The sequence below is a fragment of the Gekko japonicus genome, unplaced genomic scaffold (genome assembly GCF_001447785.1).
Source record: "Gekko japonicus isolate JY-2015 unplaced genomic scaffold, Gekko_japonicus_V1.1 scaffold1306, whole genome shotgun sequence".
Taxonomy (NCBI): domain Eukaryota; kingdom Metazoa; phylum Chordata; class Lepidosauria; order Squamata; family Gekkonidae; genus Gekko; species Gekko japonicus.
The window spans coordinates 96,259-113,630 of NW_015165278.1; the positions used below are offsets into that span (position 1 = coordinate 96,259).

The window sequence follows — 17,372 nt, forward strand, 5'->3', positions numbered from 1 at the left end:
AGCAGGTCTCAAGACCTGGTGAGAGATGTAGAGGTTGTCACACCAGCTGGGAACAGTAACCACAATGCTATTAAGTTCAGCATTCAGGTCAATGGCAAATTACCTCTACAGTCCATGACTGTCACGTTAGATTTCAAAAGAGGGGATTTCACAAAAATGAGGGGAATAGATAAAAGGCTGAAAAGGGAAACACAAGGGAGTCAGGATGGTGAAAACCAAGGCTGACTATGAAGAGCCCCAAGAGGTTCTCCACAAACTGGGTGAGTGAGCAACAATGTGGCAGATGAAATTCATCGTTGGTAAGTGTAAAGTGATGCACATTGAGAGAAAGAATCCCAGCTTCAAATGTAGGCTAATGGGATCTGAACTTGCTGAGACTGAAAAGGAAGAAGATCTTGGGGTCGTCGTGGATAGCTCGATGAAAGCGTCAACCCAAGTGTGCTGCAACAGTGAAAAAGGCAAACTCTGTGTTAGGGATTATCAGGAAAGGGATTGGGAATACTGGGTACAGTTCTGGTCACCATATCTCAAAAGAGACATGGCAGAGCTGAAAGAAGCACAGAACAGGACAACCAAGATGATTAGGGGGTTGGAGCACCCCCAAGAGGTTCTCCACAAACTGGGTGAGTGAGCAACAATGTGGCAGATGAAATTCATCGTTGGTAAGTGTAAAGTGATGCACATTGAGAGAAAGAATCCCAGCTTCAAATGTAGGCTAATGGGATCTGAACTTGCTGAGACTGAAAAGGAAGAAGATCTTGGGGTCGTCGTGGATAGCTCGATGAAAGCGTCAACCCAAGTGTGCTGCAACAGTGAAAAAGGCAAACTCTGTGTTAGGGATTATCAGGAAAGGGATTGGGAATACTGGGTACAGTTCTGGTCACCATATCTCAAAAGAGACATGGCAGAGCTGAAAGAAGCACAGAACAGGACAACCAAGATGATTAGGGGTTTGGAGCACCTTCCATATGAGGAAAGGCTGAAAGGTCTGGGACTTTTCAGTTTAGAAAATAGACAACTAAGGGGGGGACATGATAGAGGTTTATAAAATTATGCATGGGATGGAGAGAGTAACAAAGACATTTTTCTCCCTCTCCCAAAATACTAGAACTCAAGGGGCATCCAGTGAAACTGATGGGCAGTAGGTTCAGGACGTACAAAAGGAAATACTACTTTACTCAGAGAGTGATTAAAATGTGGAATTCGCTGCCAGAGGATGTAGTGGTGGCCACAGGAGTAAAAAGCTCTTCACTGGCTCCCAAAGTGAGCAATACCGCCCCTTGGGGTGTGCTGGAACGATCCAGGTGCAGATCCACAAACTTCATCTTTTTGTCCACTTCTTGAAGGTAGATTTCCAGGGGGGCACCAAGTAATTTTTATTCTGAAAAGGGGGGCGGTAGGCCAAATAAGTTTGGGAACCTCTGGATAGATTCATGGAGGATAAGTCTATCAGGGGCTACTAGCCGTGGTGACCGAGGGGAACCTCCAAATTCAGAGGCACTAAGTCTCTGAATCCCTGAGCCAGGGGGCAGCGTCAGGGGAAGGCCTCAGCCTCTCTGCCCTGTTGTTGGCCCTCCAGAGGAACTGGCTGGCCACTGTGTGAGACAGGATGCTGGATTAGATCTACCACTGGTCTGATCCAGCAGGGCTCTTCTTATCTTACTGTTTTTCTTCAGTGTTGGCTCTTCTGTCTCAGCCCCAGCATCAGAATGGTTGACCTTCAATCTGGTGACCAATGCTGTAGCTTTTTTTTTATTGTCAGGAAGGTCTTTGAGCTGCCACTCTAATGCTGATTGAAGCTTTCAAGAACACTGTGATTTCCACACTCCAAGGAAGCCGCTTCCCCATATGATACCTTTCCTTTGCAGGGCTCTGAAAAAAAAACCCAATGCAGATAATCTGTAATCTTCTGTTGCTTCAGTGTGTAATGAATTGGTGTTCACAGCTTCAGGTATCCCATTACCTTGACAATATCCTCCGTTTTACTTTTCCAAGATGACATTTGCATCCTCCAAGAAAAAGACTGCAGAGGCTTGCAGAGGATTTCCCCATTTGTCTGATGCTTGCTCATATGTTCTCTTTGGGGTCTGTAGCCATTACAGATGCCCTGTCATGAACCTTGGGTTTGTGGGACTTGCCCAAAGTAGCTATTGGGGTGCCAGCCATTGAAACCAAGTGTTGTGGTTCAGAAACTCCAGGTTTGCCATTATGCCCCAGAGGCTCTGAAAGGGATTTGACTTAAGGGCTCTGTTTCTTGCCTGCCCACTTATTATTATTTATTATTATTTTATGACATACCCCGCCCTCCCCGCGAACGGGCTCAGGGCGGCTCACATAAGGCACCAGGTGCATTCAGTATACAAATTACAAATATAAATACAAGATTAAAACAATTTAAAATCAGTTCTACATATGCATAAATAGACTCCTAACATCTTGCGCACAGGGGGGAAGGCTGGGGTGATGGAAAGATGTTACCCCACCCTCCCAGTGGTCTCTCTCAGTAAAGAAGCGGTGGTGGAAGTGGCCGTGGCGGCTCCTACTCATAAGCCTGGTGGAAGAGCTCCGTCTTGCAGGCCCTGCGGAACTGCATAACTTATTTAGTTGCAATCCGCAGCCTTTATACAGTGAGGCAACAGGAATTCATACTTGACTGGTTTGCATAGCCACTGTTACTATTTATTACACCTCTATCCCACCCTTCCTCAAGGAGAGGAGAGTGCTGTACTTGGGGGGTCTTTCCTCCAGTCACCTGCGCACACCCCAGGAGCCCTGTGCGGCAGGCTCAGGGTGAGTTGCCGTGGCTTAGAGTCACTCTGTGAGCTTCGTGGCTAAGTGAAGAGTTGAGGCTGGGCACACTCCACCCACCATATACCAGAATGGGCTCTCTAGTTGATAGAGGAAGGAGGAAACTGAAATGTCTGCTTTGCTTTTCCCGCTGGGGTTACAGGTCAACAGCAGACAAGCAGCAGTAGAACCTACAATCCTGGATCCACTTCTACGAAGAACATGTCTATCTTGGATGGTATGTTTTAAAATGCAAGTGAACCAACATGTTGCATGTGTGTGCATGTTTAAGTGGTTGAGCCTTTGCAGGGTTCCTCTGTGGTGAAAGGCCGGGCACCCCTCCCTTTATCCGCAGCCTTTATACAGTGAGGCAACAGGAATTCATACTTGACTGGTTTGCGTAGCCACCGTTACTATTTATTACACCTCTATCCCACCCTTCCTCAAGGAGAGGAGAGGGCTGTACTTGGGGTCTTTCCTCCAGCCACCTGCACACACCCCCGGAGCCCTGTGCGGCAGGCTCAGGGTGAGTTGCCGTGGCTTAGAGTCACTTTGTGAGCTTTGTGGCTAAGTGAAGAGTTGAGGCTGGGCACACTCCACCCACCATGTACCAGAACGGGCTCTCTAGTTGATAGAGGAAGGAGGAAATTGAAATGTCTGCTTTGCTTTTCCCACTGGGGTTACAGGTCAACAGCAGACAAGTAGCAGTAGAACCTACAGTCCGGGATCCACTTCTACGAAGAACATGTCTATCTTGGATGGTATGTTTAAAAATGCAAGTGAACGAACATGTTGCATGTGTGTGCATGTTTAAGTGGTTGAGCCTTTGCAGGGTTCCTCTGTGGTGAAAGGCCGGGCACCCCTCCCTTTCCCTCTGGCCAAGATGGACCATTTTGTCTGTGTTACTAAAACCCCGAGTTGTTGCCAGCTGGCAGAAAAGCTTAAAGAGCCAGCGGATAAGGCATTCCAGAAAGATGGAGGCAGGCATCCCAAACTCTGAGAGTTCCAGTAACCCAGCCAAGTACCAGAATGACCTGCATACAGTCTCCTTCACAGGTTTAGATAGGTTCTTGGGGAAAAAAACCCACGTGACCAAGTGAGGGGCAGGTTCTGCCGCACTTTACCACTGGAGTTAAAGCAATGGGTGGACTGAGTCCCATTATTTAAGTAATCTAGGAAAGGAGACTCCAAGCCCGATTTCACACAAGAGCTGCACCGCGGTTGCGCCTCCCTTTGCCCTGCTTCTGTTGGTCAATTTCCCACTCAAAGCCACGCAGCCGCGTTTTAACCCGTGGCTTCGCTCGATTTTCCCCGCAGTTTTGTGATCCTGTTTTTTGAGGATCACAAAACCGCGAGTCAAAACGCGGCCACGCAGCTTCGAGTGGGAAATTGACCAATAGAAGCGGGGCAAAGGGAGGCGCGACCGCGGCGCAGCTCTTGTGTGAAGTCGGTCCAAATCATTGTCCTTTATTACTGAGTCCCATTATTTAAGTCATCTAGGAAAGGAGACTCCAAGCCCGATTTCACACAAGAGCTGCACCGCGGTTGCGCCTCCCTTTGCCCTGCTTCTGTTGGTCAATTTCCCACTCAAAGCCACGCAGCCGCGTTTTAACCCGTGGCTTCGCTCGATTTTCCCCGCAGTTTTGTGATCCTGTTTTTTGAGGATCACAAAACCGCGAGTCAAAACGCGGCCACGCAGCTTCGAGTGGGAAATTGACCAATAGAAGCGGGGCAAAGGGAGGCGCGACCGCGGCGCAGCTCTTGTGTGAAGTCGGTCCAAATCATTGTCCTTTATTCTGTTCTTGACCATCGTTGGAGGAGGAAGGAGGGCTCAATTCCAGTGCTTATTACGCTGACAACCAGGTACTTGCAACTGCTGGGGAGTTTATCTAAATAGCTGATACGTTTATGTATGTATTTCCCTTTTACGTTTGAGGTTTTGCCTGCGTGTGGCTGCCCTTGAAAATGTGCTCATTGGTACAGAATGCTGCAGCCGTGATATTGACTGGAGTGGGTTGTAAAGGACCGTATCACTCCAGTCTTGGCCCGTCTATACTGGCTCCCAGTTTGTTTCTGGGCCCAGTTCAAGGTGCAGGTGTTGACCTTTAAAACCCGGTATGGTTGGGGACCAGCATACCTGAAGGCTGGCATCTGAACCAGCCCAACCTCTACAGTAATCTTTTGAGGCCCTTCTTCAGGTGTCCCTGCCTTCTGACATCAGGTGGGCGGCAACCCAGGAGAGGGCCTTCTCAGTCATGGCACCAAAATTATGGAACTTTTTACCCAAATTAAAGGAATATTCATCTGTCCTCTTCTGCCACTATCTTCTGCCGGTGAGCGAAGGCTTTTTTGTGTGTGTTTCATCTGGTAATTCACTCAGTGATCTTTTCTTCCTAGTACCCTGTGTTTTAATGATGATTCTGTGTGCTCTTTTACTCTTTTCTGTTTTAATTACTATTTTATGCCTTTTAGTTTTGGTTTTACTTGTTCTTAAGAACTGTTGTTAAGATCTCTTTTTATGTTTTAACTGTTAGAGACCTTGGTGCCCTTGATTAGGCAGAAAGGTGGCATACATGGCTTTATAAATAAAATGAGACCTTTGGGCAGTTAGATCACTACTAATTCCAACCCAACCTTTTTTTATATCCAAATAAACTTATTTGCTTTTGTTTGGAATCTGCTGTTGCTGCATTTGTACATTTCATGTGGGGAAGCAAGTAAGGGGATTAGCTTTCCTTCCCAAGTTGCAGTCATTTTTCACTGGCCATTCTTTGTTTTTCCTGCCTGAGTGCCTACAGGGAGCTGTCCAGGGTGCTGAATGAGCTGATAGGTGAAGCCCATTTTTGTCCAGAAGCATCCCATAGTTGCCTGCCAGTAGAACCCCTTCCTTCCCCTGATTTTTGGTGGTTCCCAGTTCCTTTTCCCTTTCATGCTGACCAGAGGCCAAGGACTCGCTTAGATTACCGCAGTCTTAAAAGCCATTGCCTGCCTGGTTTCAGGGGGGAGCTATGTCAGTTTCCTTTTTCAAATCCTTGAAATTCATTCTGCGCAACTGTTTTTAATTATTTCATGTTGTTAAAAATCTGTCGTTGTGCAAACAAAGTGTTATTGCTACTGCTGCTACCTCATGGGATACTTAGGGCATCCGGCTGCCGTCGCACAGGAATGTGTTCATGCGGAGTTGCTCTGTAGAACATTAAAAAGAAATGGTTTGCAGCGAGTACCTCCGCAGCTCAAATTGTTCTTCCTTTGTTGGGGGTAATGATGATTGTAAATTAAACCACACAGCCTCAGAGGCCGACGGAGGGAGCACAGCGGGGGGCTGATACTGCACAGTGTGGTGCTCGGTAATCATGCTGTCAGAGCACAAAGTGTGCATGTTTATCAGCGGATGTCTGTAACTTTATCATGGTTTCTTATTTTCAGCGCCTTTCAATCTGAACCGAGTATTTTGTGTTTAGCGATATATTTGTTCTGTGGAGGAAGAAGGGCCTATTTTGTAACTAAGGACCTGAAGAACGTGCGGCTCTGAATCAACTTGGGTGTTGAAAGGGAATAGTAAAATATCAGGATACTTGATTATTATGCATCCATGTTGGAATAAGAGGAGAGCTGTCATTAAGCCGCTGTAGTCATAAACAGGAGAGCGGAGCAAATTTTTGTGAAGTTAAAGGTGGATGAAATCTTTGTATTGATTCCTAAGAGTTTTTCCCCCTGTCACAAGCACTACTTTATCGAATTTACAATAAGTTGGATCCAAAAGTGCTCTTCTGCTGACGTAATGGAACTCTTGAGGGGGGGGGCTGCTGATCTACACCCTGTGCCGACCCCAGTGCTGTCTGTGAGAGTTCCCTGGTGACCCAGAAGTAGAATTTCAAGAGCTTAGAGGATTGCAGTGGGATGGGGAAGGTCTATTCCATGAGGTTTGCTCTGCCCTTCTAAAAATGGGTATTATATTCCAGCTTGCAAAAACCAGTGAACAGTAGTTAAGTTTACTTACGTGAATGCATTATCAAAAGATTTTGAATAGGTAGCAGTCAGTACAAGTAAAGACGTCCATGTCAGATCTCAGTCAAATAGGAAATGGACTAATCAAAGGGAAGAGAATTTATAATCCAGACTTTGTTCATATTTGCTCAGAAGCAAGTGTCATTGTTTTCAGCCCAACTCACCTCCAAGTAGGTGTTCATACATACCTGACCTATTTGTGTTTATTCAGAAGTAATTCTAACTGGTTCCAGTGGGAGTCACACTCCAGTAGTAGCTCTTAGGACTGTAGCCTTAGCTTGACAGATCCTTATGAAATCTCCTTTTTTTGCTTATTTTGTACCCCCCGCAGCAGCTCTTCTCCTCCAAATGTTAAGAGTGCTGTGCTCCTTCCTGCTGGCTTGTTGGAACAGCCACTAGTCAAGTCTGGGGCTTTTTCATGTCAGAAAGGCAGAAAGGTTGAACCAGATAGAGAGGCAGTGCGATGTAGTGGTTGGAGTGTCAGGAGTTTTCTGGGTTACCTTGGGACAGTCACACACTCTCAGCTTAGATTACTTCCTAGGATTGTTTATGAGGACAAAATGGAAAATAGAAGAATAACCATTGGGGGGGGGGGTGTCCTGTTAGGGAGAAAGGCAAGGTATAAATCAAGTAAGTAAATAAACCATTCAGCTGAGTGTATATTATATTTGAGTCCAGTAGTACCTGAGAAATGAACAAGATTTCTTGGGTATAAGCGTTCGAGAGCCACAGCTCCCTGTGTCTAAGAGCTTTGACTCTCAAAAACTTAGGTAAAGGTAAAGGTTTCCCTTGCTCAAAAGCCAGTTGAATCCGACTCTAGGGATGCGGTGCTCATGTCCATTTCCAAGCTGAAGAGCCAGTGCTGTCCATAGTCATTCCCATGGTCATGTGGCCGGCATGACTAAATGCCGAGGCGCACGGAAGAAGAGATTGGATTTATACGTCAGATCTCAGTCAAATAGGAGGCCGACGGAGGCCGACGGTGCAAAGTGTGCATGTTTATCAGCGGATGTCTGTAACTTTATCATGGTTTCTTATTTTCAGCGCCTTTCAATCTGAACCGAGTATAAGTTTTTGAGAAAGGGCTGTGGTGGCTCAAGTGGTTAAGATGCTGAACTGCAGACCGGAAGGTTGGTAGTTCGAGACCCTAGTGCTGCATGACGGAGTGAGCACCCATCTCTGGTCCCAGCTCCTGCCAACCTAGCAGTTCGAAAGCAAGAAATTGCAAGTAGATAAATAGGGACCACTTCGGTGGGAAGGTAACAGAGAGCCAGTTTGGTGTAGTGGTTAAGTGTGCGGACTCTAATCTGGGAGAACTGGGTTTGAGTCCCCACTCCTCCACTTGCACCTGCTGATGTGACCTTGGGTCAGTCACAAGCTCTGGCACAGCTGTCCTTCCTCCTAAATTTTGTTGGTCTCTAAGGTACTGCTGGACTCAGATCTAGGTGTTCTATTGCAGACCAAAATGGTTAGCTTCTGAAAAAGGAAGTCTATGGTACTGAATCTCATTTAGGAGGTAGGATAGTAGCTGATTATGTTGGCAAACGTTGCTGTTTTTGAAATCGTTGAAAGCTGTTTGGCTTTCCGGTATGGCCTTAAGCTTCCTTGTGTCTGCCACTGGAGAAAGGCCAGTGAAAAGTGTCATAAATAAAGTCTCTGATGAACGCTAGCTTTTCTTCCCTCCCTGTTCACAGAGACTGCATTGCCCTTTCTTCCAAGCATTTAGAACCCAGAAGTATTACACTGGGCAGAATAAGCAGAGGAGACATGGATGGCACATGAAAAGCGATGCGCTGGTTAACTGTGGGGTGAAAAGGATAGAAACACTGGGAGTAGGGGCGGCACCAGCCAGCTAGTCTGCTTGCTATGTCAGATGATGAAGAGCTCTGCCTCCAGCACACAAGACTTTGCGTCCTAAGTTTTATTTGGCGCTGCCCGACTCGCGCAGATTCCTTGCCAAAATACTTTCAGTGGTGAGCGGGGGCGGGAAGATGGGGAGACGCAAATATGAATGGAATACATCTGTCAGAATGGGATGGGAATAGATAAAGGTGCGCTTGGCTCTCGTTCAGAGCTTTGGTTTTAATTTCACAAAGAATGAGGTGGTCTTGCCAAAGTGAAGCACGCAAATGAGAGGTGCACTTTATACATTTTAAGTGCAGCCAGGATTTCGGCTTCAGATCAATTTGAAAATGAGTCTGCCTCTGAGTTTTGTCTTTAAGGGGGGGAGAAATGGACAGTTTGTTCAGGACAAAGAGTCGCTCTCATATTGGGGCTGAATGATTTTTCAGCCTGGCCACAGCAACATTGCAGCCCCTCCCCTGCTCTGTGAAAAGTTGTGCAGTTGAGCGAAGGTTGTTGAGAGCCAGGTGGATCGACTTTATTAAAAAATGGTCTGGTTAAAGCTTCACTGAAGTTGATTGAAATATCTAAGGGCTGCTTCTTGTACTAGGACTTAATGGCACGGGAGTCCTCGTAGCATCTAGAAATGTTCCATGGAAATGGATACGTCTGTTGGTAATTCAAAGCCATAAAATGAACTATGGAGGGTGGGGGAGGGAAGGAATATAGAAGACAGCAAGTGGAAGACCTACAGGGGACTTGTGGTAGTGGGGGGGGGAATCTCATGTTCCTCTCCCCCTCCCCTGGCAGTACCTGCATTCCTCTTTCCTCTCCCTAGCAGCCTGTGTCTCTTCCCTAACCTTTTTCTGTTCTCCCCCATCTTCAGCTTTTCCTTTTGACCTTTTCTGTTTCTCCCCCACTCCAGCTTTACCTTCTCTCCATGCTATCTTTAACCTTTATTTTAAAGTACATTTCTCTCCTCTCCTCTTCCCTGACACTAACAAAGCTTTGCTCAGCAGTGTTCGTGGAGAGTTCCCTAACAACCTCCAAAATGTCTACCAAAATCTCACGGTGTAGTCCCATAGCATCTTAGGAGCACTTGAAGTAGCAAACATTGCTTCTATAATTCTGTGTTCTTCCAACTCCAGATGTACTGTTATATTTCATATTCTTCTACAAACCTGGGGCTTCCCCCAGACTTACAGAACAATACCCCTTTCTGTCCTTTGCCCCATTCTGTGGATCTTTTTATCCACATTATCTGTCAGAATTAGATTCATTGATGCAGGTACTTCTAGGTTCCTCCAAAGTTTATTTATTTATTAATCACCTGTATACCCCGCCCTCCCCGCAATGCAGGGTCAGGACGGTTCACAATCAGTACATAAAATACAGTTAAAGCCACATAAAAAGTTGTTCCATTACTTGTATTTCTCTAACCAGGGCAAGTCTATATATACCGTTACTGCAGCTAAGGGCATTAAGAGCAGGCAACAGAGCTGATGTGCTTCCTTTTGTGAGTTCTTCCCCACTCCAGCATGAATTCCCTCAAACTACTAGTCTTAACCAGGATCCAAACTTGTGTTAACACAACCATGAAGAAGCTAACTAGGGTTTGGCTTTAACCTCAGTTTTCAGACCAGGTTAGTGTTAACCATGATTGTTCTTCATGTTTTGTTGTTGTTCAGTCGCACAGTCGAGTCCGACTCTTCGCGACCCCATGGATACATCACGCCAGGCCCTCCTGTCTTTTGTCGTCCTCCGGAGTTTGCTTAATTTCATGTTTGTTGCATTGATAACATTGTCTAACCATCTCATCCTTTGACGTCCCCTTCTTAAGAACATAAGAGACGCCAATGTTGGATCAGGCCAAAGGCCCATCCCGCCCAACACTCTGTATCACACAGTGGCCAGAAATACCAGTGCCATCAGGAGGTCCACCAGTGGGGCCAGGACATTAGAAGCCCTCCCACTGTTGACCCCCCCCCCAAGCACCAAGAAGACAGAGCATCACTTGCCCCAGAGCCCCTATCTATACCTTGTGGCTAATAGCCACCAATGGACCTCTGCTCCATATGCTTATCTAATTCCCTTTTGAAGCCGTCCATGCTTGTAGCCACCACCACTTCCTGTGGCAGTGAATTCCATGTGTTAATCACTCTTTGGGTGAAGAAGTACTTCCTTTTATCCATTCTAACCCGACGGCTCTTCTTTTACCTTCATTTTTTTCCAGCATCAGGGTCTTCTCTGGGAAAGACTGAAGGTAAAAGAAGGGGACGTCAAAGGATGAAATGGTTAGACAGGGTTGGGTTAGGGTTAAGCATTATTCATGGAAATCACTGGTAGAGGAACTTAAGCCAAAATGGTTGGGGAAGGGTGAGAGATGGAACATGCAGTCCCACTTTTAGCCCTTCAACCCACAGTTAAGTTATCAGGAGTATTTCACGTGAACACAGTAACACCAGAAACAGCTTTATACTGAATCAGACCATTTGGTCCATCATGGTGACCAGTGTTCCCTCTAAGCTGTGGAGTCTTGTGAGCAGAAATTCTACTTTGTGAGCCACTGACATTAAAGTTGTGAGCAATTGATTTGGTTGCTGCATAAATTAGTTTGCTCTGGAGCCCGTCCTTCCTGAGCTGAGACAAAAATGTGTGAGCTGGAGGCTAAAAATCAGTGAGCTTAGCTCACACTAACTCAGCTTAGAGGGAACCCTGATGGTGACTATTGTCTGTTCAGACTGGCAGCGGCTCTCTGGGGTCTTAGGAAGAGGTCTTTGTCATCACCTATGATCTGATCCTTTCAACTGGAGATGCTGGGGATTGAACCTGGGACCTTCTGTGTACAAAGCAGATGTCTCAGTGTATCCCTGTGTATCAGCCACTAGTAACAAAGATCAGACTTTTCCTGCCTTGCATTTTCAGAAATGGGTGCTTTGTAGTTCTTTGGGCTGAGACGCTACAGTTCTTGGATTTCGGGAACTGCATAAGATGACACCGTGGAGACTGTTTTATATACTATACTAGAAGATGGCAAGGATATCCAGTAGGCAGTCAGGGCTACTACAGGTGAAAATTAATTTTCTCTTCACTCGTATGAATTTCTTTAGGATAGGCCCCCTAGATAGACTGGAATGCTGACTTAGAACTCTGAATAATAATGGTGACATTTGGCATACAAATCTTTCAGGCCTCTTACGAGTAAAGGTTGCCCTGATCTGGATTTCCCAGGCTAGCCAAGTCTCTTCAGATCTTGGAAAATAAGCAGAGTCGGCCCTGGTCAGTATTTGGAAGGGAGACCAGGGTCACTACACAGTAGCAGGCAATGGCAAACCACCTCTGAATGGCTTTTGCCTTGAAAGCTCTACAGCAGGGGTGTCAAACATCAGGCCCAAGGGCCAGAACCGGCCCATCCAGGCCTCTTATGCGGCCCGCGAGCAACTGGTGCAAGGGAGGGAGTATTGGGGGGGAGTGGGGGGAGCCACTCCATTGTGGCTTCAGCACGGCAGAACAACCTCATCTGCAGCAGTCAAGCAGCGTGGGAGCATCTGCCCAGTGCTGCACTGCTGGCTCTCCAGTCCGCCTAATTGGGTTTTCCTCTGCACCCCCCTCCCAGCCCATGGGGCCTTGCAGTGAGGACACAGCAGCTCAGAGCTTACCAGCTGCTGTCCTTTAGACAGTTTCTATCTCTGGTACCTGGCAATACGTTTTAAAGCACACATGGCCCGGCCCGACAAAGTGATATTTATGTCAGATCCGGCCCTCGTAACAAATGAGTTTGACACCTCTCCTCTACAGGATCATCGTAAGTTGTCTGTGACTTGATGGCAAAAAACCCCCCACAAGTAAAGATTACTTAGAACTATATAAAAATAATACTGGTGAAGTTTAACAAGCAGATATTTCAACACTCTCCCCAGTTCTTGTTCTGTTTTCCAGTAATCTTGCAAATGCATCCATTTTTCCCATTAATTACTATATTCGGTTGACTGTTTGATGGGTATTATTGAATCTTGTTTCTTAGTGTCCTTGGAAATGATTTTTTTATGTTTCTGATGTCAGCACATCAAGTGTGTTCTGTTATCTAATGACAACAGTTCTCCGGTGAAAGCTCTCCTAAGTATCCACAGTGACTCATTTAGGCATCATGAGGTTTTTTTAATTACAGTCCTCCCTCCACAAAGTCTTGAAGTCTACAATAGCAGTTGTGCATAAAACAGGAGCCCTTACATCCTGTTCACAATACCGTCTGCATCAATCAAGTGTCTTTAATGTCACCATCAACTTTTTCTCTGACAATACTTGATGTGTCTTATCATATTTTTTTCAAACTGTAGATGTTACTCAATGGCACATTTAATCAGTGAGTGAAATTTCGTCTCTGCCCCTTTAATATTCACACAACTACAAATATAATATGCATTTTATGGAGGTTTGCCTGGTCTAATTTGCAGTTGTTCAGGAATCAAAGAGTTGCCTTTTGCCTATGAAAACCCAGGGGGGATCAGACTTTGTTCTTAAACACCATTAAGTTAAATTGTGCGCAAATCTCGCTCATTACTGACTGTGTGCCTCATTCCTTTACGATTCCCTTCTTTCATGCAAGAGGGGAGTTAGACATATGAGAAGTTGAGTTTATACTCTTTAACTTAACTGCAGCTTACGTTTGCTGTCCAAATGCAGCCGTAGCCTTCCCTTTTTGCAATAACAGTATGTACTTCTCTGTTCTTAACTGTTTAATTACAGTTGGGCATTGCAAACTGTTCCATGAGTTATTTTTAAAAAACTGTATTGATGCTGTAAATTCTGCAGTAGAGCTTAATGCATAGAAGAGGACAGTCTACACTAATTTTTTTCTTGCTCTATTTGGTTCTAGCTTTTAAATCACCAAGGCAGCAGCCCTCCCGGAACGTTCCTGCCAAGAGTTATTCAGAGGTAGGTAGCGGGTTATAGTCTAAGACACAGCAGATATTTTATTGCAGTGGCCTTCAGCATTTCCAAATCTGGGTCTTCCGAAGCTGCAAACGTGTGATAGGAAGTCATGTGACATCAGAGTCACATGACAGGAAGAAGGTGGGCAGAGTTGTGGTTTTACCAGCATCAACAGCAAGAGCATAAGTAGCAGAGCAAGAGACTTTAGAGGCAGGAATCACAAGCTGAACAATGGCAGTTTAACACAGAGGAAACTTCACATTTTGGTATTCGTCTCTGCGCGACCAGTGAGGCCAGCAGTTTTTGACTGGGGACCATATCCCCTGAGGGGTCAGTCTGCTACTCTCGGCGGGGCATTCAGAACTTTGCAGGGGAAAAGGGGGCACTTGAGATTTTAGGGGCAGCCCCATCTTCCCACTTGCAGTGTCTTCTGACAGCTGGTATAAGAGAGACTGTTTTTGTTTCTAAGTTATGCTGTCCTTGTCCTGAGGGTGGAATCTCAGGTCTTAAGATTTCTTCCTCAGGTGCTTAAAAACACACAGTAAAGGGATCAGATAGAAATGCCTCCTCCTTGCTTGCAGAAAAAAAAAGTAAACTCCATCCGTCCGTGAGAGTAAGTATATGTGGTGAGCAGGGTTCCCTCTAAGCTGAGTTAGTGTGAGCTAGCTCCCAGTTAGTGTGAGCTAGCTCCCAGTTAGTGTGAGCTAGCTCCCAGCTAGCTCCAGCTCACACATTTTTGTCTTAGTTCAGGAAGTATGGCTCCAGAGCAAATTAATTTGTGCAGTAGAAAAATCGCTCGCTCACAAGTTAGCTTGCAAAGTAGACTCCACAGCTTAGAGGGGAGCGTTGGTGGTGAGCGTCCAAAAAGAAGACAACAGATGCGAAGGGGGAAATGAGGTTCTCTAGAAATTGCCAGTGAAGCGGAAATAAAGGTTGGCAGGCTTTTAACAGCCTCTTTCATTCTCTTAAACCTATACCAGTAAAGTTGTTTGGGGTCGAGTGTGCCATTTCAACGTCCTAATATTTTACCTAATGACTCAATGTGTGTGTGTATTTGATGATACGTACTTGGTTGGCGGTAGTGCATTAAAGGTTAAGAACCACTGATCTGATTAATAATAATGCTGTTGTTCCTTTCTGCCCTTTCCAGGTAATTGAAGATGATGACTCCGATCTGGAAGAAGTGTCCTTTACTCCGTCTTCCACAGCAAATCAAAGGTTAATACCCTCGTTTCCAGGGGCTTTTAGGTTGTTTTGATGTGTGACTGGGGGGCGCTTCCAGAGACAAAATGTGAGGAATTGTGAAGCATTAACCCCGCTTAGCCCTGTACCTCTATTTTAAGAACAGACTCAGTTGGGGGGGAGGGGGGACAGTGGCATTAACGAGAAATGATGTTATCTCTGCAAACTAGTGTCTCCCTGAGGTCACAGATACTTGCTTGTAAATGCCTCCTCCAGGGACATTTTCTCCACTTTTGGGACTTTTAGAAGGAAAAAGTTAAAAATTGCCCTAGGGAGGGGATTTGCAGTACAGATTTACTGGGTGGGGAAAAGATTAGGCATCCTCTCCCAATGCCTCCATCAGAGTTACAAGTTCATAAAGATTGGTAGCCCAGTGCTCTTCCTTGCAAGGTCAATACCTCCCTTTGGGATGGATGCAGGCCAATCCAGCAACCTTCGACTTCAGCTTTTTGGCTTTGGTGGCCCACACCTCGTGGAGAACACAGTCACTTTCGAGAGGTTTTATTTTCATTCCTCGGTGTCACCAAGAAGCCTGCATTGTTTTGACCGCAAATTCTGCATTTGACGGTCAAGGCTACAAATGTCTGGTGGTTGCAGGAATGCAAAAAATGAGTATGAGAAAACTAAATATATTGAGCATATTTGAAAAATTTGCTGTCTGGTGGTTTGCCAAACTACTTTCAGTCCCTTCCTAAACAGCTATCTAAGTCAGTGGTGTAAAGGGCCTGCTCTGGCGAAGTGACCGCGTGGGAACATGGGTGGTGGGGATCTTGAAAGGTTATACCCTGGAAATCTTGTTGATCTTTAACGTGCTGCTGGACCGGAATCCTGCTCTACCGCTGCAGATCAACCCAGCTACCTCCCTGAAACTGCGTTCTGGGGTTTTTTTTGCTTAGGTTGTCGAGCTCGGCAGCACCCAACAAAAGGAGTTCTCAGAGCCAAGCAACAAGAAGAGTTGAGACTCTGTCCGACGAGGTATAAAAAGATCCTCCTTCGTTCTGCTTCCTTGGATGTGTATGTGGGGGGAAAAGGTCGACTCCTTTGTTTTTATATTTTTGAGACACCTTTCTCTGTGCTCTTGTTAGCCTTCTCTTTAAAAGAATCAGTAGCAGGTAAAAGCGGAAGATCAAAGAGATCCGGGCAGTCTTTCAAAAAGCATCATTCGGTCTGTTTTGTTCTTTTGGCTTCTAATCTCTTCTCGGACCTCTTCTGGACTTCCTTCCCTATTCAAGTCCAGGTTGAAGTGTCGATTCAAAGGAGCCTCACAGTAGCTGATTAAAAGGGGACTGACGTACCCCCCCTGGAGTGCAGAGGGAGTGCAGAGGGAGGCCATCTTTTGCCGTTCTGCTCCTCCAGCTTTCATAGGGCCAAACAAGGTGATTGTGAGGGTTTTTTGCTGAAATCCAGGACAGCCAACCTACCATCCAATCTACCAATGATACACAGGATGCAAGTTAGGTCGGAGGTGCCCGACCCAATTTGCAATCACGTGTGATGCCAGTGGGAGGGGCCACACCACTAACGTTCCCAATGCACCGGGGGCCCCGATTGGCTCTAGAGTGCAGCAAGGAGGAAGAGGGGGCTTCCCTCCAAGGCCACTTTCCTAAACAGAAATGGCAGTTGGGCATTGCCGTTTGCCCCAGTGTGGGTTCCCACAAGCTGCAGTCAGTGCATCTGGAGTCCCGTGTTGTGGCAAATGGCTCCTCCCCACCCTGCGGTTTTGGCTTGGGAAGGTGGTGTGGGAGGGAAGGTTGAATCCCTTCCTTTCCCCACGCCTCACTCCCAAGCCAGCTTGGGCTTCAGAGCGGTCTGAACTAAGGCACCATGTGCTCAAGAGAGCTGTATTCTGGGTTGATGATGATACCCAAGAATTTAGGGGTAATATTTAGAGTAGATTAACTGTTGTGGGACACAATACTGTAGTTGATTTCCCCTTCCCATCACTGAAGTGTCCTTTCGGCATGCTCCGGTTTCATCAAGAGTCCAAGGTCATCTCAATGGCTAGTACAAAACAACTGGTGTTCACCTCAAGTCTTAGGAATTCCCGGTTGTTCAGGTATGTCGTAAAGACCTTTTTCTTAAGCAGGTATTCGGTCTTTGAGTTTACTAGAGGGCTATTTTGGTTGTATGTCGTGGCTCCTGATGGATGAAATTGGTTGCTAGGTTTGTTCTTGTGTTGAATATATTGGGGGGGTTGGGTTGTTTTGAATTGTATTTTTAATGATTTTATCTATATATCTAATAGTGAAGGTGCCCCCTTGCGTGCGGATACCTAAATCCACGCATGGGGGCACCTGGGGGGGGAGATTTTCGTGCACACTTGGGACAGTCCCCCGGTGTGCACAAAAATCTGAAAACCTGAAAAAGATATCAGGGAGATACTTAAATCCCCCCAAAAGTAACAGAGCGTCTCCTGCGCATGCGCAGGGAACGCTCTGCAAACTGCCTTGCCACTGCCAAAGGGGACAGGAGGGCAGGACAAGGCTTGGCTGGCAGGCGGGCGGGCGGGGAGACTGGCGAGGCCCGGCGGCTGTAAGCCGCTCGGGCCTCAGTTCGGAGCA

General features: G+C 46.3%; 1 protein-coding gene across 1 annotated transcript in view; it reads left to right on the forward strand.

Moving 5' to 3' along the window:
• The window catches only part of MRE11A (MRE11 homolog A, double strand break repair nuclease), a 48,351-nt gene that overhangs the window by 23,074 nt on the left and 7,905 nt on the right, over window positions 1–17,372 (forward strand). Inside the window, exons 15-18 of the mRNA XM_015410290.1 lie at window positions 2,951–3,025; window positions 13,514–13,572; window positions 14,720–14,787; window positions 15,708–15,786. Of these exons, the coding sequence (XP_015265776.1) occupies window positions 2,951–3,025; window positions 13,514–13,572; window positions 14,720–14,787; window positions 15,708–15,786 (281 nt within the window). The remainder of the gene's footprint in view (window positions 1–2,950; window positions 3,026–13,513; window positions 13,573–14,719; window positions 14,788–15,707; window positions 15,787–17,372) is intronic.